Source organism: Camellia sinensis, chromosome 4, assembly GCF_055761805.1.
Source record: "Camellia sinensis isolate YWXY chromosome 4, ASM5576180v1, whole genome shotgun sequence".
NCBI classification, from domain to species: Eukaryota; Viridiplantae; Streptophyta; class Magnoliopsida; order Ericales; family Theaceae; genus Camellia; species Camellia sinensis.
The window spans coordinates 144,218,681-144,245,341 of record NC_138964.1 but is presented as its reverse complement, the minus strand read 5'-3'; the positions used below and the strand labels follow the sequence as shown (position 1 = coordinate 144,245,341).

The 26,661-nt window shown below is 34.4% G+C and overlaps 2 protein-coding genes and 2 long non-coding RNA genes across 5 annotated transcripts; 1 reads left to right on the top strand and 3 right to left on the bottom strand.

The window, feature by feature from the left end:
* Positions 1-414: 414 nt before the first annotated feature.
* LOC145823451 (uncharacterized) lies at positions 415-1,002 on the bottom strand. Its single transcript, XR_014365740.1, has 3 exons — positions 912-1,002; positions 712-807; positions 415-633 (listed from the first exon to the last, which is right to left on the bottom strand). It is a non-coding gene; the product is annotated as an uncharacterized LOC145823451 (long non-coding RNA).
* A 9,762-nt stretch (positions 1,003-10,764) lies between these two features.
* On the top strand, positions 10,765-12,857 carry LOC114322988 (transcription factor MYB53). Of its 2 annotated transcripts, none has more exons than XM_028270447.2 (3): positions 10,765-11,273; positions 11,377-11,506; positions 11,863-12,857. In XM_028270447.2, the coding sequence occupies exons 1-3, from the start codon at positions 11,120-11,122 to the stop codon at positions 12,632-12,634; spliced, it is 1,056 nt and encodes a 351-aa protein (XP_028126248.2). In that variant the 5' UTR covers positions 10,765-11,119; the 3' UTR covers positions 12,635-12,857. The 2 variants fall into 2 exon arrangements, with proteins under 2 accessions (XP_028126248.2, XP_028126247.2); XM_028270446.2 differs by having other exon boundaries at positions 10,831-11,273; positions 11,353-11,506.
* Positions 12,858-14,661: 1,804 nt separating this feature from the next.
* On the bottom strand, positions 14,662-20,277 carry LOC114322944 (uncharacterized). The gene is made up of 3 exons (XR_003650957.2): positions 17,682-20,277; positions 17,350-17,461; positions 14,662-15,108 (listed from the first exon to the last, which is right to left on the bottom strand). It is a non-coding gene; the product is annotated as an uncharacterized LOC114322944 (long non-coding RNA).
* Positions 20,278-23,150: 2,873 nt separating this feature from the next.
* Positions 23,151-24,959, bottom strand: LOC114322972 (uncharacterized). The gene has a single exon (XM_028270433.2). It carries the CDS (start codon positions 24,957-24,959, stop codon positions 23,151-23,153), a length of 1,809 nt encoding a protein of 602 aa, XP_028126234.1.
* Between the last annotated feature and the right edge of the window lie 1,702 nt (positions 24,960-26,661).

Below are 26,661 nucleotides of genomic sequence, written 5' to 3'. Positions count from 1 at the left end.
CCACACCATTCTGCACTACTGAGGCTGTCCACAATTTCTTCATGATATATGTGCGCCCGCATGCTGTAACATACTGCAGGTTCGCAGTCCACTCTGTAAATGCGAAATGGTTTTGATTAGCAGTTGACATGAATATTTGCATAACGGTTATGGAGGATTTGAAAAAAATGTAGTGAGGCTTACGAGTCGTCGCCTTGCTGAGGACAGACATCAACACTTTTGGTTGGTTGTGCTGGATTTTGGCCTGCTAACTTAGTGTATAGCGGTGATGACTCGCCAATAACGCTCACAACATGCTCAATGTACTTCCTCTGTGTATGGAATTTCAAATTAGGCACCAACAAACATATGTGTGTGTACAGTCATTTAATGCACGAGAACAAGTCATGTTTGTGTTGAAAAATAGCCACTTACAATTTCCTGTGCTTGGTCGATAAGCGGGCCATGTATGCTTGTTCTTGGGCGCAACGAGTTGTAATGTTTCCACAAATTGTCTTTAGCATCATACACAACTATCGTCCAGTGGTACTCATGATGCAATGGGAATAGTAGGTATCTCTCTCCTTGGTAGTTTTTGACATGTGCATCAATGTGTTTACTCTTTTTGCGAGGATGGTACTCTCGTATCACTTTCTGTACACATTTGACAAATAATTAATGGACTGTGAAGTTTCACAGTCACATTACAGGTAATGGAATGATAGATTTTACCAAACACATGCTCGTGAAGATCAATGAGGCTTCATCCGAAGTTGGGTTGACCACCTCTTGTTGTTCATGCAACAGTTCAGCATATGCATCTATGAGCTGCACAAACATAGGGTCATATTATATAGATTTTGTGGATGTGAGTGTGTGTGTGTCTGTGTGTGCATATGCATGAAGAGTGAATTATATTTGTAATGGCATACATTGTTGTGTATTGATTCCTCCTTGATAAGGTTGACAATGTCATCAAAATACACATGTGTAGCCTTCGAATCTCCTTTCCACACCAGCAGCCTGTGCATTATTAACAAACTAATGTAAATATTTACATTGCACATATCTGAACAAACCAAAAAAATTGAACACAATGAGGAATATAGACTATTACGGAATGTGAATGTTAACATTGGATGTTTGCACAGTCACTTACTCATCGCCTCCATTTTTTTGTAAAGCTTGGACCTTTTGTTTGTCATGTTTGGACATCTTGGCCCACACTTTGAACTTGTTGGTAAAGGATAATTTTTTTGGCTGCTTCGCTGGTGGGTGTTTCTCCACATCTTCAACCATTTCGACTGGATGGGGCTGCTTTTGGCCAGGTAAGTCTGGGTATTGGAAGTCAGGCAGGCGATGTTCTTTGCGATCTTTTTCCTTTATACGCTTGACCCTAGAAGGTGGGCTGATATTGTGTTGCATTGGGCTAGGGGGTTGCCTTTCTGACATAGCCTGTGTGACAATGTGGACTGACTGGTCATCGTAAAGATCCTGAAGAATTATTTTATCGCATTCTAAGTCGATGACCAGCTGCGTTAAGCGTTTGATATCTTTATCCTTCTGCTCCATGCACTTCTTCATTTCGATATTCACGTTGGGCAGGCTGGACTGGTTAAACAATTTATTCTCAAGATCAGCTATGACTCTTGCCCTCAACTCCCATGAAAATTGAAGGTGTTTGTACTTTGCTTCCCATTGCCTTATGACGCCCCAAGCCTTCCGATTTTCTTGGATAAGCACATCAATGATATCAGGTTGGTTTGTGTTTGGTATTACAATAGCTCTGTCATAATGTTGGCTGCTAAATGGAATGTGAATGTCCTCATTACTGTCCGTCAGGTCCACCCCATCCCCAGAAAAGTGGGAGTTGTTGCCACTGTGTTATTCTTCCTTGATGTCAGAAAGGTTGGGAGATGTTCTGGCTGGTTCATAAATTTCAGGCTCCAACTTCAATGTTTTACGCTTGAACTTTTGTAATTCTGTTGGGATTGCAAAGAGTTCACTGGTATTAACCTGAAAATGAAAAAAATATGTTACTTAACGCATATATTTGGGTGGTGTTATAATGTGAATGTTTTGATCAGTAGTTGAAGGCCCTACCTCATTAAAACCCAAATCAGCTAAAGAGGTGGTTTTCATCTTCTTCTGCAAAGCAGTCAGATCCCACTTCACACAGCGAGGAAAAGCATTGGGTCTGTGAGGTTGTAGGACGGTTGTGTGCTCGCACAACCAGTACTTCAATAAAACAAGAAACGCATATTGTTATTTAGCATTTGCAGAGTAATGGCAACCTATGTGAATATTAATCACAGTGGCATTGTTGTGAACATCCCAGTAGTACATTATCATTGAATATGAACATTCACATCTGAGAATCGTGAGTGATGTGGCACTGTTGTGAACATTCACAGTAGTATGTTATGAGTGAATGTGATCAATCACATTAGTGCTTCAGATGTGAACATTCACAGTAATGAAAACATAATTGCCTACGGAGCAGTGTCGTAAACATTCACAGTAGTACATTGTCAATGAATGTGAACATTCACACTGTTCACATTTGAATCACTGATGTGAATGATGACAGAAACATTAGTGTTGTGGCACTGTTGTGAACATGCACAGTAGTATGTTATGAGTGAATGTGATCAGTCACATCAGTGCTTCAGATGTGAACATTCACAGTAGTGAAAACATAATTGCCTATGGAGCAGTGTCGTAAACATTCACAGTAGTATATTATGAGTGAATGTGGACATTCGCATCAGTGATTCAGATGTGAACATTCACATCTGTGAAATATAATTGCCTACGGACATTCACATCAGTGGTGCAGATGTCAATGTTCACAGTTGGTTTAGATGAACAACACTGGAGGACATGTGAATGTTATTATTTGAAAACATGGGAACTTACCATCAATAACATGACACAGCCGGTGACTTTTGCTGGATTTTTGTCATTTTGGGAAATAGACGATGTCAACATTGTCCTAATTTGCTTGGCCCAATCATATTCTTGCATGCTTTCCAGTGGGACCATATGTGCGTAGTAGTCCCATCCTATTGTCTCTCCGCTTGTTGAGAAAAAAAGCTTCTGGCAAGCATACATGCACACTAGTCAGGCAACTTCTTCGTTGTCATCTTTCTTTTTTCCTTTCAATGCCTCGGTCAAAAGGGTGCGTATCCATTTTGAAGTCAACCGGCTGACGTTTTTGCATCTTCTGTTTACAATGCCAGTCTTTGGTTTTGCACCGTATGATATGTCCATCGGCTTACTGCCACAGTCCACACCAAAAATCAGCTTGATGTCGCTGTTGTGTATTTTCATCTTCTTCTGCCCAATGTAGAAGGCATCTTCTGAAGCTTGGTACATTTGTAGTACATGCACAACAACATCATCATACTTCATGCATTTATCAAGGTCGATCTGATTGTTTCTCAATGCATCAAACAAATTCCAAAAAGGTGTTTGTTTAAGGCACCGAAGCTGTGCTTCTGTGAACTTGGTGGTTTTCATTAATTTGACCAGTCCGGTCATATTAGATCTGTAGTTCACATGGCGCATGTCGACATTGGTGCAAGTATTTGTTTTTGGGGTTTCTTCCTTTACATGGTACTCATCTCTTTTTCTCTTTCCGGTTTTCTTTTGTGCGACATCTGCAAAATGGAGCATTTAAAAAAAATTAAGTGGAGGCTCATGTGATTAGCATAGTGGAACAGATGTGAACATTCACAGCATTTCCACTGATGTGCATGTTCACAGTTGTGTGCGTGGGTGTGAATCACCAGAGTTTGTGTGTGGTTGTGAACATTCACATATGTACATGAATTTGTATTTCGACTGTGTCACGACAAACACAATGAACATATCGTGTCAGTGTGTGGTAAACAATGCATTTTTATACAACCATGAACATCATTGAAGAACATGTATAAAATGATGGATCAACTTATTGGATCACCATTAACAATCAACAATACCAACAAGGCAAACATTCGCAATTGGGGGAAAAGAATCTAAATATCCCTATTCATTGGCCCAATATTTTTCAATCCATGTGAATGTTCACAGCATATAACAACCGCACCAATAATATCTGATTGTCCTAAAATTTTCAGTCAGTGTGAATGTTCACAACATATAAGAGCAGCACCAATAATATCTGATTGTCCTAAAATTTTCAGGCAATGTGAATGTTCACAACATAGAACAACAGGACCAATAATATCTGACTCTCTTAAAATTTTCAAGCAATTTGAATGTTCACAGCCTAGAATTACAGCACCAACAATATCTGACTATCCCAAAATTTTCAGGCAATGTGAATGTTGACAACATAGAACAACAGCACCAATAATATCTGACTCAACTAAAATTTTTTAGACAATGTGAATGTTCACAGCCTAGAGCAGAAGCACCAATAATATCTGATTGTACTAAAACTTTCAGGCAATGTGAATGTTCACACCGTAGAACATTAACACCACCAACATCTGACTCTCCTAAAATTTCCAGGAAATGTGAATGTTGACAGCATAGAACAACAATACCAATAATATCTGAATGTCCTAAATTTTTCAGACAATGTGAATGTTCACAGCCTAGAGCAAAAGCACCAATAACATCTGATTGAACTAAAATTTTTAGGCAATGTGAATGTTCACATCGTAGAACATTAACACCACCAACATCTGACTCTCCTAAAATTTCCAGGAAATGTGAATATTGACAGCATAGAACAACAACGCCAATAATATCTGAATGTCCTAAATTTTTCAGGCAAATTTTTCAGACAATGTGAATGTTCACAACCTAGAGCAAAAGGACCAATAACATCTGATTGAACTAAAACTTTCAGGCAATGTGAATGTTCACATTGTAGAACATTAACACCACCAACATCTGACTCTCCTAAAATTTCCAAGAAATGTGAATGTTGACAGCATAGAACAACAACACCAATAATATCTGAATGTCCTAAAATTTTCAGGCAAATTTTTCAGACAATGTGAATGTTCACAGCCTAGAGCAAAAGCACCAATAATATCTGATTGAACTAAAACTTTCCGGCAATGTGAGTGTTCACATCGTAGAACATTAACACCACCAACATCTGACTCTCCTAAAATTTCTAGGAAATGTGAATGTTGACAGCATAGAACAACAACACCAATAATATCTGAATGTCCTAAAATTTTCAGGCAATGCGAATGTTCACAGCCTAGAACAAAATAAACCAATAATATCTGATTGTCCTACAATTTTCAGGCAATGTAAATGTTCACATCTTCCAACAACAAGAACAACAATAGAATTGGCCAAAGAGTGTCAATGCCTGTGAATTTTCACAGCATACAACAACAACACCATTAATACCTGATTACTCAAACATTTTAACTCAATGTGAATGTTTTGAAACCATGTGAATGCTCACAGCATTAAACAACAACGGAATAACATCTGGAATAATTTGATTATCAAACTATTTCCAATCAATGTGAATGTTCACAGATTTCAATAACAACAACTACAACCAGAACATTTTCAAATGTTGACAGTTGTGAACACAATGTAATGGCAACTGTAATGTTTTTGACTGCAAAAATCAAAAAAATTAGGAATTACGATTGAGGGGTTCAGAATAAATGTTAGGGTATGAACAATAAGGACTCCCATATATATTGTATGCATAGGAAAAGGGGATATTTGTAAAAGTTCACAACGTTGGTAGTTGGTAAAGAGGTTTACGGTTAAATACACGCATGAGTAGAATGTTTACGCTTTTTGCCCATTTCGACGACAAAGATGTTGAGACGAAGGGACGATTCGACGAAGAAACGTATACAGTTTTCTGGGCGTACGAACGACTAAGAAGATGATGAGACGATGTGACGATCGACCGAAGACAGTCTTCTCGGCGTAGGGATGGGGGAGAAGATGATGAGACGATGCGACGATGCAACGATGGAAGGAATACAGTCTTCTGGGCGTTGAGGCGATGTGGAATATGGTTTTGGATTTCTGGACTGTAGAGGTACTGTGCGTGATTTCCTGCGCAAGAATAGAGAGGGGAAGAGAAACGGTTATTAGATTCAAAGAGAGAGAGAGAGAGGGGCGCGTGTTTTTTTAGGGCTTTTTTGGTCTTTTTGTATGAAATGGACCTAATGGAATATTATAAAACAGTATGGGTTTTATGGAACAACACTCTTAGATAATGGATTTACTAAAAAAGCTCTCTAGATTAAAAGGCAACATTAAAAACTATTCCGAATTGATTAGGGTTGTTTTGAGAAAGTGGTTGAGAATTATTTTTTTGATTTTTTTTTAAAAAAAAATATGTAAAAAAGTAGAGATAATATAATTCAAAAATAAATTAAAAGTTAACCTTTAACTTTTAGTCATTTTCCAAAAAAAAAGCCTTAAATATATATCACAAATAATACTATTAAATATTTTAAGTATTTAAACATTTAACTATACATCACATATGATTTAGGTCGGTTCGGTGACGCTATCACGTCGATCAACCCCCAATCATTGATTCTAAGGGGTCCAAATTAATTGTTACAATAAATACTTTTTTATTAAAAAAATTACTGAAAAATATTAAAAATTAATTCACTTTTCAAACTATATAAAAACGTTATTATTATTATTATTCTTCTTCTTTTTTTTCTTACAAATGTGTTTAGCCATTACAATTTCTTTGTTTTCTATTTATATTCAAACTCTCACAGCTTAATTAGAAAGTGAAGGATTTAAGCAAAATTCAAGTAAAAATTAAAGAGGCAAAAGATATAAAAAAAATAATTCATAATAATAACTTATTGTATTTGATTTTTAGGCTCTATTTGGCTAGGGTTTTTAGGACTAAAAAAAAGCACAAAAGACAAAATATAAATAGAAAACAAAGATAAAATATAAATAACCCAAAATATAAATAATCCAATAAGAAAACAACAATGATTGAGATCTCCTTTTTTTTAACCCCTTTTTTTGAGATTCCACAACCTCCTTTGGATCTCAACATCAGTGGTTGAAATTCAAAGGGAGTTGTGAGGGTCCCAAAAAAAGGGTTCAAGCATTTTTCATAAGATAAAATGTCACATCCAAACCATAATCACTTCACTTTTTCTCTCAAAAAAGTCAAAAAAGTCAAAAAAAATAATCCCAAAGCCTTCGTTTGGCAAGTTGGTTTCCAGGTTTTTTTGGCTATTTTAGTCATAAAAGACAAAATAGATTATTTTAGCCATAAACAACAAAATATCACATTCAACCCATAATCATTACACTCTTCTCTCACAAAAAAAGTCAAAAAAGTCAAAAATCCAAAAAATCTTTCTCAAACCAAGCTTTTTAACACAGGCTAAATTAGCCAAAAAAGTCAAAAAGTCAAAAAACCAATCCACTCCCCAAACAAAGCCAAAAAATTCCCAATTCAAAAAAAGTCAATTAAATTTTTTTTGCCAAACGACAAATGTAGTTGTGATTGTAATTCATTTAACTTGCTCCTAATATGATAAATTACAGTATAAATTATAAATACACCCCATGAGATTTGCTTAAAATATGAATTGTTCCCTATTATTTTGAAAATTATATATCTCACCATTTCAAGTTCTAATCGTATAGCAAATGACCCATTTTATTAATAAATTATCAAGTCAATTAAAAGTTTTTAATAATATTAAAAATATATTTTAATTAATAATTTAAACAATTTTATTATTGTATAAGAGAGCAGTTAGATTTTTTTTTTTTTTTGGTTGCTAATTCTATTAACTAAAAAATTATGACAAGAAAGTATTTCTAATTTTTCAAATTGGAGGGGACAATCTATATTTTAAATAAATCTCAAATAGTGTATTTATAATTGACCTTAAATTAAATAGTAAAGTGAATAAATTATACAAGTATTTTTTAATGTGAAATTTCAAAAATAATTACAAATTAATGGTAAATTCTATCAACATTAATTACTAAAACTATATAATTTTTCATACATATATAATATATATATATATATATATTTTTCTAAATAACACTGAGGGGTAATTTCCCCTATTTTTTACTCTCAAAGTTTCACTTGAATTTGTTTTGATCTTTAATTTTTTTCATTACAACCATTAAGTCCTTAGATTGCAATTCGTGTTTTAATGGGATCCTCTTGTCATTTACGGTTAAAAATGAAAAATGCTTTAAATACTTAATTTATCATTCTTAAAAATTACTCTTAATGATGTGTTTGACAAATGTCAAATTTTAATTTATCAAATATTTCATTACGTAAGGTTTGACCTCAATGTCACATCATTAAGAGTTATTTAAAAGTGATAAATTAAGAGAATGTAGTATTATTGGTTGAAAATATAAACTGAAAGTGCTAACGTGGATGGCACATGAATTGGGGATGCTGTTGTGCAGCTCGCGCAGCAGCAACTGTTGTGCAGTGAAATGAGCCTATTTCGGGGTCTATTTTGATAATCTGAACCGTTCACATTTAAAATACATCAAGTACAACATGTCTGCAAAAAATCAAGTTAATCGGATATCGTTTACCCATTCATCCACGTAAGAGAATGTAGTATTATTGGTTGAAAATATAAACTGAAAGTGCTAATGTGGATGGCACAGGAATTGGGGATGCTGTTGTGCAGCTCGCGCAGCAGCAACTGTTGTGCGGTGAAATGAGCCTATTTCGGGGTCTATTTTGATAATCTGAACCGTTCACATTTAAAATACATCAAGTACAACATGTCTGCAAAAAATCAAGTTAATCGGATATCGTTTACCCATTCATCCACGTGGATGAATGGGTAAACGATATCCGATTAACTTGATTTTTTGCATACATGTTTTGTTTGATGTATTCTAAAATGTGAACGGCTCGAATTATCAAAATAAACTCCGAAATGGGCCTATTTCGCTGCACAATAATTGTTACTGCGCAACCCCCATAATAGTATTCCCAAATTGAGATGGCACATGAGTGCATTTAAGTGTGGTTAGAAGAAAAATTATAGGAGAAATTATATCAACTTTCTAACCTTCACACAAATTTTAGACACCGGATTGATTGGAGGACCAAATCAAAACATAACTTAAAATTTGGAGATTTATATATCTTATACTATTATAAAGAGAAGCCTTCTCTTGGTATGTATGTCTCATATTTTAAATTTTTCAAAATACTCCAAAGCTACATTCAGCTACCCCCCCCCCCCTCCTTTTTTTTGTCCACCAATTATATCGGTAGTTATGAATTCAATTTTTTTTTTTCTTCTAATTACTCAATTGTTAGTCTATCTAGATTTATAAATTATTTTAATTTTTAAATTTTGAATTCAACTATACATTTCACAATCTTATTTTTCTGATGATATGTACACGCATTGTGTGTGCCCACCACTTTTTTTATATATACATAGACAATGTGTGTATACTTTGTAGGTGTGTAGTAAAAAATTGAAAAGTTACAAGACAATATTAGAACTCACAAAATTTGAAATTGATAATTACATAAGAACAGTTACATAAGGACAATTTAAAAAATTCAAAAAACTCTAGTTATAGATATACGAGTGCTTCTAGTTGAGCTCATTTCTATGCCGTGGTGATTATTCTTAGTTTTGAAAAGGATAGCTATGAATAGTTCGTTGGAGCCATGTAATGCCCATACGCTTGAAACATTTCTAACTAATTTACTCACGAGTAGCTTTCACTTTCTTTTCTTTTCTTTTGTTTTCCAAGAAAATGTTTGCCTATTATGACACTACAAAAGGAAAACAACACAAAACTTTCCGTTTCTTCTTCTTCTTTTGAAATTTCAAAATTTTAAAATCTCATCATTTAATTAGCGTTGCAAATATAATGTGTGTCCTTATTGCATTACAATTATATAAAAATATAAACAATGGCATTTTATGATCTTTCATAAGACTTTTCAAGCATCAAATGCTAATAATAATGGTCTATTTAAAGTTCTCACCTTACAAATGACTATCAATTTCTTGTTTTCGAAGAAAAAGACTAACGAACATATCAATCGGCCCAAACTCATACTGAATTTGAGGTAACATGACAAGTAGAACACATTAATTGCTAAGTTTCAAATAATTACTCGTTCATGAACGTTTTTAATGTAGCGTACCTTAAGAAAAACGTCATGTATGATTTGTAAATTAACTTTTAGGCCAAAGATTTTGTGTCTCAAAATTTGGCCAAAGGGCCGTGTTTGGTTTGAGTTTTTGAAAGGTTTTCTGAATTTTTCTTTTTTTATAAATAAAAACTAGTTTGACCAATATAAAACAACAAACTATATTTTTAAACATTATTTCTGCGCTCTAAAAAGATAAAATTATATAAAAATATGAAGTGCTTTTATTTTTATTTTTTTTGTTCACAAAACTAATTTTTAGTTTAAAAAAATAATAATTGAAACATGTTTCTAAAAAGCAAACCAAACATGGCCAATTCCCAAATTTTTCCTGTCATTCTATCCAAAACTGCTCGCAATCATTTCATCATATGAGAATTTCAAGACATATGTAATGATCGTAAATGTTTTGAAATAAGAGACATAAAATTTGGGAACAAAGGATCTCGTGTCCCAAAATTTCTCACTTCTCTTGTCCTAAAACACTTACAGATATTTGATGGTGTAAAAATCTCGATACACAAAATTTTAGAGGCATGTTTTGAAATAGGAGAACAAAGCGATTTAGCACACCAGATCATCTAACCCTCTCATAAAATGTGTATACCATTATGGTTGAACATAAATAAATAGTCATTATTCATACTCATACACGTTTATATAAATGTTCTCATTTATCTTGCCTTTTTGGAGTACAATTTTCCACAGATAGAGATATCTTAAAACCCAATCCATTTCCAATGCAAAAGCAGTACCAAAATTGCGTAAATCCCACTTGATTGCTCTGCACCTTCCTACTCTCTCTCTCATGCCTTCAGTTCTAAGTATGAAATTTCACTAGCTTTCTCAAAATTTTTCGACTCAATCATCATATAAACTTATATCACATCTCATTCCTCACCTATCTGAATCATTTGAGCCATCACAACACTTTGATGTTTCATTGATAACAAACTGGTTGTGTAATTAACACAATTCATGCATAACAAATCGCCAATGGGACGCCAATCGTGCTGTGTTGTGAAGCCCAAGTTAAGGAAAGGTTTGTGGTCACCGGAAGAAGATGAAAAACTGTTCAATTACATTACTAGATTTGGTGTTGGGTGTTGGAGCACAGTTCCTAAACTAGCAGGTGAGCAAAAAACCACCTCACATTTTTTGTTTTCTATGTTGTGTAGAAAAATTGTTTTCAATGTTGTAGATGTTTCTAGGTTTTGTTTTTCTGATTCGTGCAGGTTTGCAGAGGTGTGGAAAGAGCTGTAGACTGAGATGGATAAACTACTTGAGGCCTGACCTCAAGAGAGGAATGTTTTCACAACAAGAGGAGGATCTCATAATTAGTCTACATGAAGCTCTGGGCAATAGGTATTTTTGAACACTATCAATCAAAATTAGTATCTTTTTTACTAATTTTGAAATGGGTATTCATATATTGTTCAAATCTTGGAATGGGTAATACAAAAATTTTGAAATGGGTAATTCAAATTTTGAAATGGGTACTGCTATATTGCTCAAATCTTGAAATGGGTGTTCAAATCTTGAAATGGGTAATATAAATTTTGGTATGTGTAATACAAATTTTGAAATGGGTATTGCTATATTGCTCAAATCTTGAAATGGGCATTTATATATTGTTCAAATTCTGAAATGGGTATACAAATTTTGAAATGGGTATTCAAAATTTTCAGTGTTGTTGATACATTTTCTCGGGAAAATGACAGGTGGGCTCAAATTGCAGCACAATTACCAGGAAGAACAGACAATGAAGTGAAGAACTTTTGGAACTCTTGTTTGAAGAAGAAGCTAATGAAGCAAGGCATTGATCCGAACACCCACAAGGCGCTAATAAGCGAGACAGAGTTGATCAAAGATGCCAAGAATTGTTCAGAAAAACATTCATCATTGGCAAATGTATCGGCCTCAACTGAAGCCAATCAAGCATTTCCAGTCGACAGTACAAGTTACTATGATGGTGGACTTATCACAGATACTACAAGAAATCAATTTGGAACCAAACCAATCTTCGATCCTCTTTTCTTGTCTGAATTTCAAGTGAGTACTGATCCAATTGCGTACAATTCGAATCTTTTGACACAATATCAGCAAAATATGGATTTGAATCCAAACTTTGGATTCTCTGCAATGCCCAATTTAGCTAATTTTGATCACGGAAACATGTCTGAGATGGATTTTTCTGATAATTCTGCTTCGCAAATGAGTTCTTTCTTGTTCAACGACGTGAAAGAAAGTCCAAGCAATAGTTCAAATGTCAATAGCCACACTGGCTTCCAAATCAACAACATGGTGGAAAATTCAGCATTTTCATGGGGCGTCGAAAACAAGTTAGGACCCGTTTTTCAGTGCCAAATCAATGGGAGCAAATCTGAAGAAATGAAGCCGAGTCCATGGCCAGAAAGTTTCGGTAGCTATCCATTGATGTCACCATCAGAAGATCTAACCGGGGCAAGCATGGATATTTTCCAGCAGATATAATCTGTAAATTTTCATTTTTCTTTCACTTTCTCTACAAACAAACACACATGCACAGATGTTGATAGTACAGGAAAAACTCCTACAGAAGGGTTGAGGTGAGCAATTTAATTTTCCCCTTTTTCTTTTGTTTTTTCTGTGTTAATAAAGTGAAATTTTGTAATCTTTTTGTATTTCACTCAAGTGTATTTGTTTCAAGAATTGAATTAATCAATGTTTTCTGTAATTGTATTGAGTGAAACTAATTTTGTGGTTCAAAACTGTCCACTGCTTTTATCGTAATGTATACAATTATGATGTTATTTTCATGCCAATCTTTTCCCCTCCTTTCACCAATCTTTTTCTGAGTGCAAGTCTATCCCAAACCCAAAACATTTTACCTAACTTTTCCAATTTTGCTAGGATTTTAATTTTGCATCCAAATCCAATTTAGTGTGTAACTCCCCCAATGTTGTTTCAACACTACTGATCTCAGTTGTATGTTAAGTAGTCTGACAGTCAGCATGTAAAATTTCATATCAAATTCTTTTTAGGGAAAATTATAAAAAAAAAATTAAAAAAAAAAAAAAACTATTAGGTTTGAACCATTTAACAAATTAAACCCTAAGTTTTTAAATATAAAAAACTAAGCATATAGCCGTTGATAGAATGAGGAGAAATATTTTTATGTAGCTTAGAAGTTTTGTTTGGTATGGTTATCTGAATAGTGCATATATTGATAAACAAGATGAATTTAACTTGAAAGTGCATTATACTGTATTCAGATCTTAGATTTAGGAGAGATTTGTGGGGGGAAAATACTAAAGGGAAGAGAAAATATGATTTTAAAAAAAAAAGTTTATAATTCATTTATATATTTTGCTTTTTCTTGTCTAATTATAAATCCCTCTCTAAATTTGTTATCCAAATACAGAATTTTGTGGACAGGATGGGAGTTAGGAAACAGTACCGGAGCTTGACTAGAAACAAATGGTATGACAAACTATCTATCTGAAAGTAACACTAATTAGCGACACTTTTGCACCTCCCGGGAAGCATAAACCCAACAAATTTTATGGCAAACTATCTATTCGAAAGTAGCACTAATTAGCAACACTTTGGCACGTCCTAGGAACCATAAACCTATCTCTTACGAGCAAGAAACACACCGGTAGAAACACCAAAGAGCACGCCAATGTTGATCTAATTTAAAATTTCACTGACACTGGAATAACAATTCTACAGTTCAAGACTTCCCAAGAACTTCACATTGATTACTGCTTACAATTGCTTGCCAATTTGAGAAAAGAACTAACAAGAAAGAAAGATAGACTAGAAAATCTTATAAACTCTCTCATCTCTTATCCACTTTGGTGATGCCAACATTTTTCTGGCAACATTAATTTACAAAATAAATATATATACATTATCTATCTATCTATTTATTCTATTATAATTTGTGAACACCTAAGTTGGTGTTCACAAAAAAGTATTTCAGACCCTCACAAGAATTACATAATTCCACATATATTTACTTTTTTAATCAATTACAATCCTAAATTTTGGAGCCAAATACTCTAAATATAAGTATCATGTCTCTTGTAATTGTCCAAATTAAAGCCTTCCACAACTAATAAAATTCGATTCAAATCAAAATTTATAATCTACAATAGCACACCCATCAAGTGTGCACACCATTAGTATTACGTAAAGTAAACATTAAACTTGGTGTAAATGTCACACATTTTCTTTTTTTGAAAATGCCCACAAAAAAAGTTACAAGAATAGTTATGCCATCATTAGGGGGGGAGGGGTGCACCCCAACTGCCTCTAACACAAGATTTATATAAGCAAGACTCAAACACTATGACGAATTTCTCCGCATAGTCTTACTATGAAAATCCAATCCTATATTTAAAGTTAAAACCAAAGCTAACTCATTTTAGAATGTATAATTTTAATGTCATGTTATTTCAATTTTAACTTGAACAGTTAGATCATATACTTTGTTAATGTCTCTTGCTGTGGTAAAAATGCACAACAAAATCATTGTAGAAAAACTATTATAGAGAAATCAAACTCTGCTGATGAAGGTGCGGCTTGACAATTCTAACCATTTGTTGCAACAAAATGACAGAAAACTAGGACAAAACAAACAACAACAAAGTTACAAGAACAAGTCAAAGTTGTACAACAACAATACTCTAAAAAGAAAGATGCTCGAGCACATGCTCAATTTTGATAAAGAGTACAGCTGAGCCTAATGAACCTACTTAAAAGAAGTAGTTGCTCTATAATGATCTCTTCTCTTCTCTGTTTCAATTCACCATAGGCATGGCTCATGACCCACAAGTCATCAAAACTGGTCCATATCCATTAACCCGGGGCCAATTGAAGAAAGCTCTCCGCCCCACTTACAAAAGATTAGTATAACACGAAATTCAGATCATTTGTCTCCTTTCTCTGGCGTTCTTCTTTGCCCTACCCTTCTCGTGTTCCTACGTCACCACAAATTGAAATTTATAACTACATCACAAGCTTTGCTACATTGATTGACTTAGCATTAATTTCAAATTGTAGTGGGATTGGGGGCCATGGTACATGTATGAGTGTCGGGTCGGTTGACCCATCAAATTGAACAAAACTAACCACATCTATCTAATGTATTATAAGTTTTGAGTATAATTTGTTATGTGACTCCATTGATTTGAATGATAAAATATGTAAAAGAAAGATCTTGGAGTTAGTTTTTTTTTTTTGTTTACCATTCAAGATTAATGTAATTATTTTCTTTAGTACTTATAAGCATAGTTGTCAAATTGGGATTCGTATCGTGAATCGAAATGGCCTCGTACTGAATCGCGAATCGAATTGAATCGTGAATCGTAAAGATTCGGTCACTTTTTCTAAATCACTTAAAAACATATATCTATACATTTAAATGTTAAATATATCTTATGAATATAAAATATTTAGACTTAAATCAACAAAAATGTTATTTTGAATGATAATCACGTAATTTAATAGATAGGAAGTTAACAAAGGTTCCTATGTAAAATCATCATCTTACCTTTTTTTTTTTTTTTTTAGATTTTTTTATCAACCATTCTTTATAAAGATAATAACCAAATAAACAAACTATTAATTTTTAAAGTAACAATAGTTAACAACGATATTGATATTTAGACAATAAGTATATATACTTTTCTAAGTAAGAGTGAACAAATAATAAGAAAGAATTATTTAGGATATTTTATTTTAAAGCCTAAAACATTTTAAAATGTATAACTTACCTCACACATGTAGTATTCAATTTAATAAAATAGTAATAGATAATTCATAGTGTAACTTTAATCTTAAACATCTTTAGAAGATATATTACAATTTTTTGAACGGGACAAAAATGAGAATAAAGGTTAAAAATATGTTACGTCTGACTGAAGCTGATTGGATCCTATAAAAAATTCCATAATCACTAAAATAATAACAAATCATATATATATGTTGGTTATTTTGGCATTAAATACTATTAGAAGTTGTATTATGTCATTTTCACTAAAAAAGATGAAAAAAATGAGTCGAAAATATGTCGAACACAATAATTTCAAAAATTGCATGAATCGTAAGAAGTGAATCGAATCGTGAATCGATAGTGAATCGTGCGATTCACTAGAGATTCACTTCCAAAATAGATTCACTCATAGATTCGTATCGATTTTGCAAAATTTGCGTATCAAATCGAGAATCGAATCGTAAGATTCTGATAACATAGCTTATAAGTCAATCTAATGAACAAACAAAAATAATGACAAATTAGGATTTAATTTTTGGAGATTGAAATGAGTTTGGGGGGGGGGGGGGGGAACAATTTTTATGAATAATTTCATGTGTTTGATGTAATTCAATATGTGGTGACAAAGACCCTGTTATGCTATGTCGCTATGAGACGAAACTAGAAAATTAATCTCGCATTCGATCAAACTTCTTGAATCTTTTTGATCGGTCAAGTTTCTACCACCACATTTATGGTGCCATGGCTTCCTTTGTTGTTGGGACATAAATAGTTTAAGTGATTTAGTTGGTGTGCTCAAAAGAGTCTATGCACCCTTTAAAAGCTCCAAATTGAAAAGCCATTGTCACAATCAACAAAACTGTCACTGAAGGGAGGTACTAATGCATTAACATAATTCATTTGAAGCCGATGGGTACTATCTCTGTCACCATGCTGAGATAATTGGTTAAGATTTAATAGGGTGGCAATTTCTTGACCAAACCAGAAAATAAAAATTAAAAATTAAAATAATTGATTTCTCCAAATTTTGGTCCCAAATGTCGCAGGTAGGGGAGAGGAAGGATGCACTGGGGATGGGTGGAGAGCGTTGGTGGCCGAACGGGGGATAAGGTTTAGGGGTGGTGGGAAGTGGGGCCAGTAGTGGAGGGTGGCTGCAAGTGGGGGAGAGGTTGGCACCGGCAATGGAGTTCTGCGGAAGCAACAGTGGAAGTGCTGGTGGCCGATGGAGATGGGGGAGAACGGCAGGTAGGTTGAGAAATTAAGGTTTAGATTTTTTAGGGTTCGAGTCCTTTTTTTGGTAATTTTAGGCGGACAAGATTGTTAAAAAACAAAAAAAAAAAAGGGTTGTGTAATGAGATGACTGTGGTTTATAGAATCACCCTTGCAATATGTAATCAAATCACATTAGAACATGCTGATGTATTTGAAGATTCTAGATTTAATGTACCTTCTCCATCAGTTGTCAACCTGCAAATTATGAAGTTCAGAATCTTCAGGTGCTTGTTCCTTGTTCCACGGACGTCCCTGATAACGAACCATCCAAAGATTGCCATCCACACCTAACCACATTTAAACAATCATGAGTTTTAATGTTGCAACTTTCCAAGATTTCACATTCAAGTTTGTCTTTAAGTCGTATCCACATGACTTTGGATGCAGATGAGACTATCCTCTCTAATCCGAAAGAATCAGAGTGATAAAATCTAACTAATCATATTCACAAAGATGTAAACAATAATTTAAACAACCCATATCAGAATATGAGAGAATAAGTCGTACCAATGCTTTCAAACACAGATAGCTTCTAAGGAATGACATCATCAGCACTACATGACAATACCTAGCCTAGGAACAACTGTAGACAACTGGAGATGTGTCAAGTCAAGCAATGCATTTGACACCAAAACTGCAGTTTGAACATTTTTGTAATTAGGAGAGTAATGATACAAAATACAAAAGAAAAAAACTAGAATTATATTTGCAACAATTATAATGTTCCTTCATCTCCATATTGGTTCCCTAATAACAATCCACACCAACAAACAAAGCTAATCCACATATATAGGAATGGGAATTAGGTACTAATTTCCCATTCCTTTTCTAGCATATTTCTTGGTCTGATGAAGTTAGGCAGAATTACAAGATCCAAACAATTTATGAACTGTAAGAACCTCAGGCCCAGACCCAACGGCTCACAAGGTCTAGATTCGAATCCTAGCTGGAGAATTGGATTTCTCTGGTTCCACACACTCCCTCATTTATGATTGAAAAGTTGACAAATAATATCAGACCACTTGAGATTAGAGAACCTTTATTTTTTGATAAGTAAAATTCATTAATGAAACATCACAAAAAGGGGGCATAATCATCCAAAAAGCAAAAGACAGACAGAGAAATTTTATCAAAAAATCTCCTATATTATATGGGCTTGATATGCAAAGGTGGGGAGCTGAATAAGCATAAGATTCACACTTGACAGTAGTCTCCAGAAGAGTAATGAGAATATTTATTAGGAAGTGAAAGAATGGAAACCAAGCATAGATGCCACTAGTCAACAATCACAGTAACAGAAAGGAAAAGCCCAGGATATGGTAAAATAGTTTAGGGATTCTACTTTGAAGGGGATATTGTAAAACGACATATAAAACATTCGCGCAGGAAAAAGGGAAAAAACACAGGAAACATTCGGGTGAATCACATTCTTGACTCTATCAAACCAAGGTGGAGCTATGTAAATCATAGAATTCTGCTTCAAATTGGTAGGAAACAGTGAGAAAAAAAATAAATTCTATTCACACACCACAAAAAATTTCAATACACACCATTTGTGTCGTTCGGACATAAACTTCTGAACAAAAGTCAAATGTTCAGACATAAACTTCCAAACAAAAATGAATAGTTCAGATATACATTCCGTTCAACTGTTTTTTTGTTCAGAAGTTATGCCCAAACATTTAACTTTTATTCGGAAGTTTATGTCCAAACAGAATAAATGTTGGGTATTGATATTTTTTGTGGTATGCAAATAGAATTACTTAAATAAAAATGTTAGGGACATTATGTTTACTAATAGTTATTAGTAATACAATGCAAGAAACCTGTTATTTGTCTGGGCACATTTCATCAACAGTAAAAAAAAAGCAGCTGATATGTCACTCTAAGGCCCTGTTTGGTACAACTTATTGTGGTTGCTCAGTTTCTTTATTATTATTTGGGAATCTGTACTAGTGTGTTTGGTGCAGCTTCTGCTCGCATCTTATAAGTCAAAAATAGCAAAACAACTTGCAAAGAAAGAGAGAGAGAATTATGAAAACAAAGAAAAACAAATTGCTATGCAATTCCACAAGAACATGAAGCACTCTGGCCAAGAAACAAGAAAATAACAAATTTGGCTTATAAAGTTTTTCCTATGAAGTAGAACTTTTTTCTTTGCTACTAATTAGGCACTGCATCAATCTATCCAGTGTAAGGTTTTGGAAAAAATTACAATATGGTCCTGTCAACAAATAGGGTTATAACGTATATCCAACCTGCAAATAGCAATTTTTTTGAGTTTGTAAAATCATCTCAAGGAAAATGACATTGAATTATTGCCAAATCAAACTTGTATTATATTATCTAATCCAAATCATCGGATTAAACTTAGAACAAATGAAATATACAACAATTACACATGCAAACACACAACCTTGAAATAGGATGTATGGGTGACGAGTGTTCCAAATCAAATTAACACTATTATCAAACATAATACTTAAGTTGCAGTAAATGATAGTTTTACTACTGGAAAAACAGAATTAAAAAAACAATTAGGAGGCCAACATTAGAGATCAGGAGAAAAGCATATCTTGTATATAGATTACTAATAGCAAAAAAAAATGCAAGCAACTTTTAATTAGGCGTGATGCATTGGGTCAGCCCACATATCAACTGAGGGCATAATTGGCATCTTAATATAGATCACCCTAAGCTTTGTTGCAATGCAAATATCATCACTGAAAACTAAAAAGTGAACAAGTACTCTGATATTAATTAAAATAAATAAATAATTAAGTAAAGGTACTCCGATACAGACTTCACGGCATTGATATTTCTAACAATTCATGCATCTAAATACTCCTTTTTTTTCTTTCTTTATTTATTTATATTTATTTCGGTAATATCTACATACCTCTCTTACATGCACCTGCCTCCAAAGTACAAGAGACACGAGATGGAAACCCAAAAACATCTGCTAGCCAATGTATACAGCATGTGTATTTAAGACACCAAATAATTCATGTATTGCTACTCAATGCTCTTTGCCAGAATTGTCTAAACACTTGCCAACTACACCAACCTGCATGTGCACATTTCCTGTAGACCATTATGGTCATTACATGGATGCTTATGAGACTTCATTTTCAATATTTCTCAAACTCCAGCCAGACCAGACCTATTATGTTTCAGCAAAAGAAGTGCATGGTCAAAGCCCAATCTTAAGAATAACTGTTATTTGTACATCATCATTTTTTTAGTGAGAAGGGAATTGTGTTGACAAAATTAGAAAGAGGATTCCACATTCTATAATTATCTAGAATCATTAGGGAATTTCAATAAAAAATTATAGTCACTTGAAAAGTCAAAAATATTCGAGAATCATCTTGGATTACATATATATGTAGGATAAAGGTGGGATTTGATCATTTGATCAAATATCATTGTAAATTCAGAAAATCTGGGGAAAAAAAATACAAAAAACAAAAACAAAGATTCGGCTATATGGTCCAAAACCCCTATGTACACTTCTATTGCAAGCTAGTCCACATCTCCAGCATCATCCCAAAGCAATTACGTGGAAGGGATTAATATAGTATATGTTATGTTATTTTCATGTTCATAACAAAAGCGACATAAGTGTTCAGCTACAACACGTGTATTGGGGATTCAACAATGCCAAACTAGTGTAATGAATTTTCTAGAGTCAATTTCTATATGTTGCATGTCTATTTGGACCCCTCAGGATATGCTGTGTATTGGCAACTTGATCCACACAAGCACTGTTAGGCTTCAAAACACACCCACTCCTCATTGTAGGTGTCTTCAAAGAGGCCTTTCTTTCATGTGAAGGTCATACAAGTTTGAAGACTTGATTCACTATTGCATACATTCTGAAAATTTTGCCACTGTGTGACCTAAAAACACCATGTGTCTCAAGGATTTTGTACAATAGTTTTCCATGATTTTAAAACCACACTAGAAGTGGAGCAAACAATAAATATGTATAACAAAGGTCATACCAAATGCACAAGGCTCCCCGCTTACCTTTTCTCCATTTTTCTTAGAGAGGTTGATTCTCATTACCATTACTCAAACTCACAACCACAAAACTATGGTAATGATCTGTCCATCATGCCAAATCATGACCTCTTAGAGAACAATTAATATATAGCAATTTTTTTTTTTTTTTTAATAATTATTTTGAGTTTTGTTGTAATGTAACACATATTGCTAATAAAAAAACAATAGCACAATCCAACAAAAGGGTGAAACAACTAAATTTGACACCATAAAAGATCCTCGATACATGCCAGACATAGTGAAATTTGATAACTAGATCTTCCACATAACACCTCTTACAACACCAATTTGTTTGCCAATGTGTTTAAAAAATGATACAATAATTTAGAAATGAGGTCATTAATATACACCCAGTAATTGTGTCAATTAATGCAAAAGAAAATTGAAAGTTATGGCAATTTGGGCAAATAAATCTTATGCATCATACCTTCTAAATATGCTTTTGATCCATTGCATACTCATTAGCATGCTTGTCGTCACACAATTATGAGGAAGAGCCATCACTGGCAAGAGAATCACAATCAGCATTATATAACCAAGGGATTCGGCATCGAAAAGTAAATCATCAGACAAATGATGAAGCCAGAAGACATGCTACACCAAACAATTAAAATTCACAGGATTACTACTAAGATACAATAAGACTTTAAAAAAACTTCAAATCACTATTCAAAAAACTTCATATTACCTCCGAAATCATGCAGTTGATTTATGCATCATGATCAATGCCAAATGCTTAGCATCAGCTAGTTCTCACATGATTCTAATATCATATTTATGTCTAGCCACTGCCATTTCAAACTAAATGACTCTGAGAGTGAAAATTGGTAAATTCTATGTTGGCTCTAAAATGCAGATATACACTTCCGAAATGCCAAACTACAAGATAACTTGGTATAGAATCTTCCTAATTACTCACCAACTAAGAAGAACCATACTGTGGAGGTAAAACATGCCATAAGCTAAGGCACAACCTGTAAGTAGCCTATGCAAATCAGTTGGTCAATTCCTTATAGGTTGTATACTCCTATTAAATCTTCATAATTACTCACCAATTAACAAGAACTATGCTGTGGAGGTAAAATAGGCCCCAAGTAAGGCACAACCTGCAAGCAGTTGACAATGATATATATATATATATATATATATGTATGTATGTATAACAATCTGCAATCCCAACCACAATGTCAATAATTCAAAACTACTTGCGTTTCTTTCTTTTCTTATAGGAATTACTCACCAATTAACAAGAACCATGCTGTGGTAGTAAAATTGGCCCTAAGTTAAGGCACAACCAGTAAGTATCCCATACAAATCAATTGGGGAAGATATATATATATATATATACAGTAACTAATGTAATTCAAAACTACTTACATTTCTTTCTTTCCTTACAAATTATTAACAATAAAATGATATCAATCCATGCAATAGGGATCCTTGATACAGCTGCATAAGAAAATCCGGAGAGAGAACAAACACACAACGTAGGGGGATGCAAAAAAACCATAAAAAGAAACAAAAGTTGGAATTTCTTAAACAATACAGAGTAGAACAGATGAACATATTTTACAACATATTTTACAAGACATGAGCTCAGCTCCACTAATAGCAACACATTTACTTGAATGATAAATTGTTAATATGAACAAACAAACCATCTTGTATGCCACATGGTTTCCTAGTGTATACAAAGTATCAATCTACATCATGTACACCAAGATTGTGTTTAGATCATGAATTTGAGTAAGAATTTGAAAAGGGAAATGGAGAAAAAATTTAACTCATTTTATTCACATTTCCCTCAAATTTTCTTTTCCTTTTCCAAATCCATGATCCAAACATAGCCTAAGAGTCCCAAGACAAATCCATCTCAATAAAATGTTTTGGCTGGTCAAGCAATGTCATTTACAGTGCATGAGCCGGTATATGGATGTGTACTCCAGCTTGATATAGAGTAAGGTGATGTATAGCCATGGCAAATAATTCTCTCAATTCAGGATGTCGAGGCAACACAGAGCGAGCCGCGCCCTCAAGAACATTCAATACTCTTGCATGTTCAAGACCCTTGTCCTTGTCAATATTCAAAGCAAGGTAGCATAGCAATACAAGTTCATGCACTTGATCCCGACCATTGGCCTTGAGCAGATTCATTAGCTTTGGAATCCCATCAGAGTTGATAATCGCCTTCGAGTTCTCCACACGATTAAAATTATCCGGACAAACAAATTTACCAAGTGCAATAGCCGCTTCAGTACCCACATTTGAATTCCTATGCCCAAGTTGGGTAACCAAAGGACCAATTATTCGAGTTTCTCTCATTGTGAATGTATGTGCCAGAGATCCAATCGAATTTATAGCGGGAATCAGCAATGTAGGACTGGTTGATTCGTTCATCACTCTCAGAAGCTGTTCCAAAACTGCCTTTGCAGCTGGGGAAGTGGGTCTAAAAGCCAGTCGCCTAAGCTCAGTGTTAGATTCTGCTACAGCAGCTAACTCCATCACTGCCATTAAACAATTAATCTGCAATTCTTCCTTTTCCTTTTCAATGAGTTTTGCCAAACAAAGCAACCCTTTCGTTTCGGTTATCTTCCTACTATTTAACAAACACCCTTTCGAGAGTTTCCACAAAGCGTTTGCACAACTAATCCTGAGATCAAGTTTCAATTCAGGTGATTCAAATCCCTTGTCCTTCTTATGCAAAGTCGTCGAAGAACTCGAATTCGAATCCGTATGGAGGGTATGATTCAATAATGGGCTTCTAGATAATTCCTTATTAATCTGAACAAGTGAATGAATACTAGTACTACCTGCTTGAAGCTTTGTATCATCCAATTCTATATCCACGCACAACAACATCACTAGAGGCCTAATTACATTCTCTTTCCCAAACTCTTCCTGAACATCCGAATCCATCTCGGCCATCTTCGCCACCAAATTCGCCACCGCAATCTGAACCTTAATCGGAGAATCTCCAAGAACCTGCAAAATTACCGCCGCCGCGTGCTCTCTGGCTATTAATTTGACCCTTCTGGGATCATTCCCCACGCTAAGGAGAGCTCCAGCGGCGACGATTTGAGATTCTGGCGAAGCCCGTTCTTTCAACAACTTGAGCAACGGCGGAACTCCGCCTTCTTCGACGATTATCTTCTTCTTCAAATCGTTGTCTCGGGCAAGGGAAGCGAGGTTGTTGGCGGCGTCGATACGGCCGCGGTGGTGGTGGTTCATTTGTACGGCGGCGATGTAGGTCCAGACAAAGGCGAGGGTAGGGTCGTTGCTAGCGATGGGAGGGAGAGATAGATTGGCGCCTCCGCCGTCGGAGTCGAAATCGAAGATGGATAGGAGCCAGGCGACGTCGGCGGAGGAGGAATCGAGGAGGGAGGAGACCTTGCGGTGGTCGGCGGTGGTGGTGATGGCGAAGACGTGGCGGAGGACGCCGCCGCCGTGCTTGCACTTGCGAACTAGCGTTAGGGCGCGGTCGAGGTTTTTGGATACATCGGCGGCGATGCGGCGGAGGGGACGGTCGTAGAGGGAGGAGGCGGCGGCGGCGAGGCGGGCGGCGCAGCGGAGCTGGTGGGAGAGCTTGTGGGCTTGTTTAGCGAGTTCGGCGCAGTCGGCTAGGGAAGACTCGGCTTCTTGAGCTGACTTGATGACTCGGTCAGCTAGTAAGATTGGCAGTGAAAGCTCTTCTTGGATGGACTTCTCTTGCTCCTCCATTTTCGGTGCTGGTTTCTGAAATCTAGAGAGAGAGAGAGAGAGAGAGAGAGAGAGACTCTAATTCGACTGCGTCGGTCAATAAGACATTATTTTATGGTCAATCATTATAATACTAGTATAAATAATGAGACGTCACATTAGATTAATGTTAAGAGCCTTTTCCCAAATTAAACTAAAATAACAATTTAATTTTAAAATTACGCCTAATTTGGACGGAAATTTTAAATTAGGTTAAAGTACTATTACAAATCACATTTTTACTGTTTTTAGGCTAATCTCGTGAAAAATTTGTGAAATAGTAAAAGCGTGGTTTGTAATCACGCTTTTAACAATTTTTTTTTTTAGAAAACGTGGTTACAAAGTACGCTTTTAATCAAAAAAAAATTTTCAAAAAACGTAATTTCAAACTACGCTTGTACTGTACTTATAGTTTTAAATTTTTTTTCTGAAGAAAACGTGATTACAAATCACGCTTTCACTATTCATATTGTTTTCTTAAGAAAACGTGATACACAATCACGATTTCACTGTTGAGTTACAAAAAGTATGGATTGCAACCACGCTTTCACTGTTTATTTAAATTTTATTTTATTTTATTTTTTTCTGTTGTCATTGTTTTGGTGATAATGTAATTCAAAAAAAAAATTGGCTTTATTAAAGCCGTTCTCATGTTAAATTTTTTTTTTTCTTTTCTTTTGTCTTTATTTTGGGTTAAAAGGTGTAATTCATAAATTTTTTTTGACTTTACTAAAGCCGTTTTCATGTAAAAAATTTTTGTTTTTTCTTTTGTCTTTGTTTTGGATTAGAAGGTAATAATGTAATTCAGAAATTTCTTTTGACTTTACTAAAGCCGTTTTCATGTAAAATTTTTTTGTTTTTTCTTTTGTCTTTGTTTTGGATTAGAAGGTAATAATGTAATTCAGAAATTTCTTTTGGCTTTACTAAAGCCGTTTTCATATAAAATTTTCCTTTTTTTCTTTTGTCTTTGTTTTGGGTTTACAAGGTGTTATTTAGAAATTTATTTTGGCTTTACTAAAGCCGTTTTCATTTAAAAAAAAAATATATATATATATATATATATTTTTGTCTTTGTTTTGAGTTAGAAGGTGATAATGTAATTCAGAAAACCGGTTTAGTAAAACCGTTTTCTAGCCGTTTTCATTAATTTTTTTTTATTTTTTTTCCTTTCGTCTTTGTTTTCGGTTAGAAGGTGATATACATGGTTTACAGTCCAAAGCACACCCAGACACTATGCAGTTCAACGAACAATGACGAAGGGTGAGATGCGAAGAGCACCGCGGAGTAGGCCAAGAAGACAAAGGCCACCGCGAGAGCTGCAGCGAGAAGGAAGAAGAGAAAGACCTCAAATTTTGGTGATGTATTTTTTACATACGAATGGTACTTTTTTCGTTTTTTGCTATGTAATGTAACTTGTATGTAATTTGAATTCTGATTACGAATAGGAACTTATGTAATGTAAATATTGGGTTGGAATTGATATATTGTGATTCAATTGGTTTCGCTTATTTCATAAGACTGATGTTGTGCAATGAATGAATGAATGGAAATGTTATTTGTTTTATTCAATTGGTAGTGTATTTTTTGTAAGAATGAGAACGTTATTTGTTATATTCAATAAATAATTGTTACATTTTTGGGTTGTCACGATTGAGAAGATGAACAAGTTAAGAGAATGTGTATT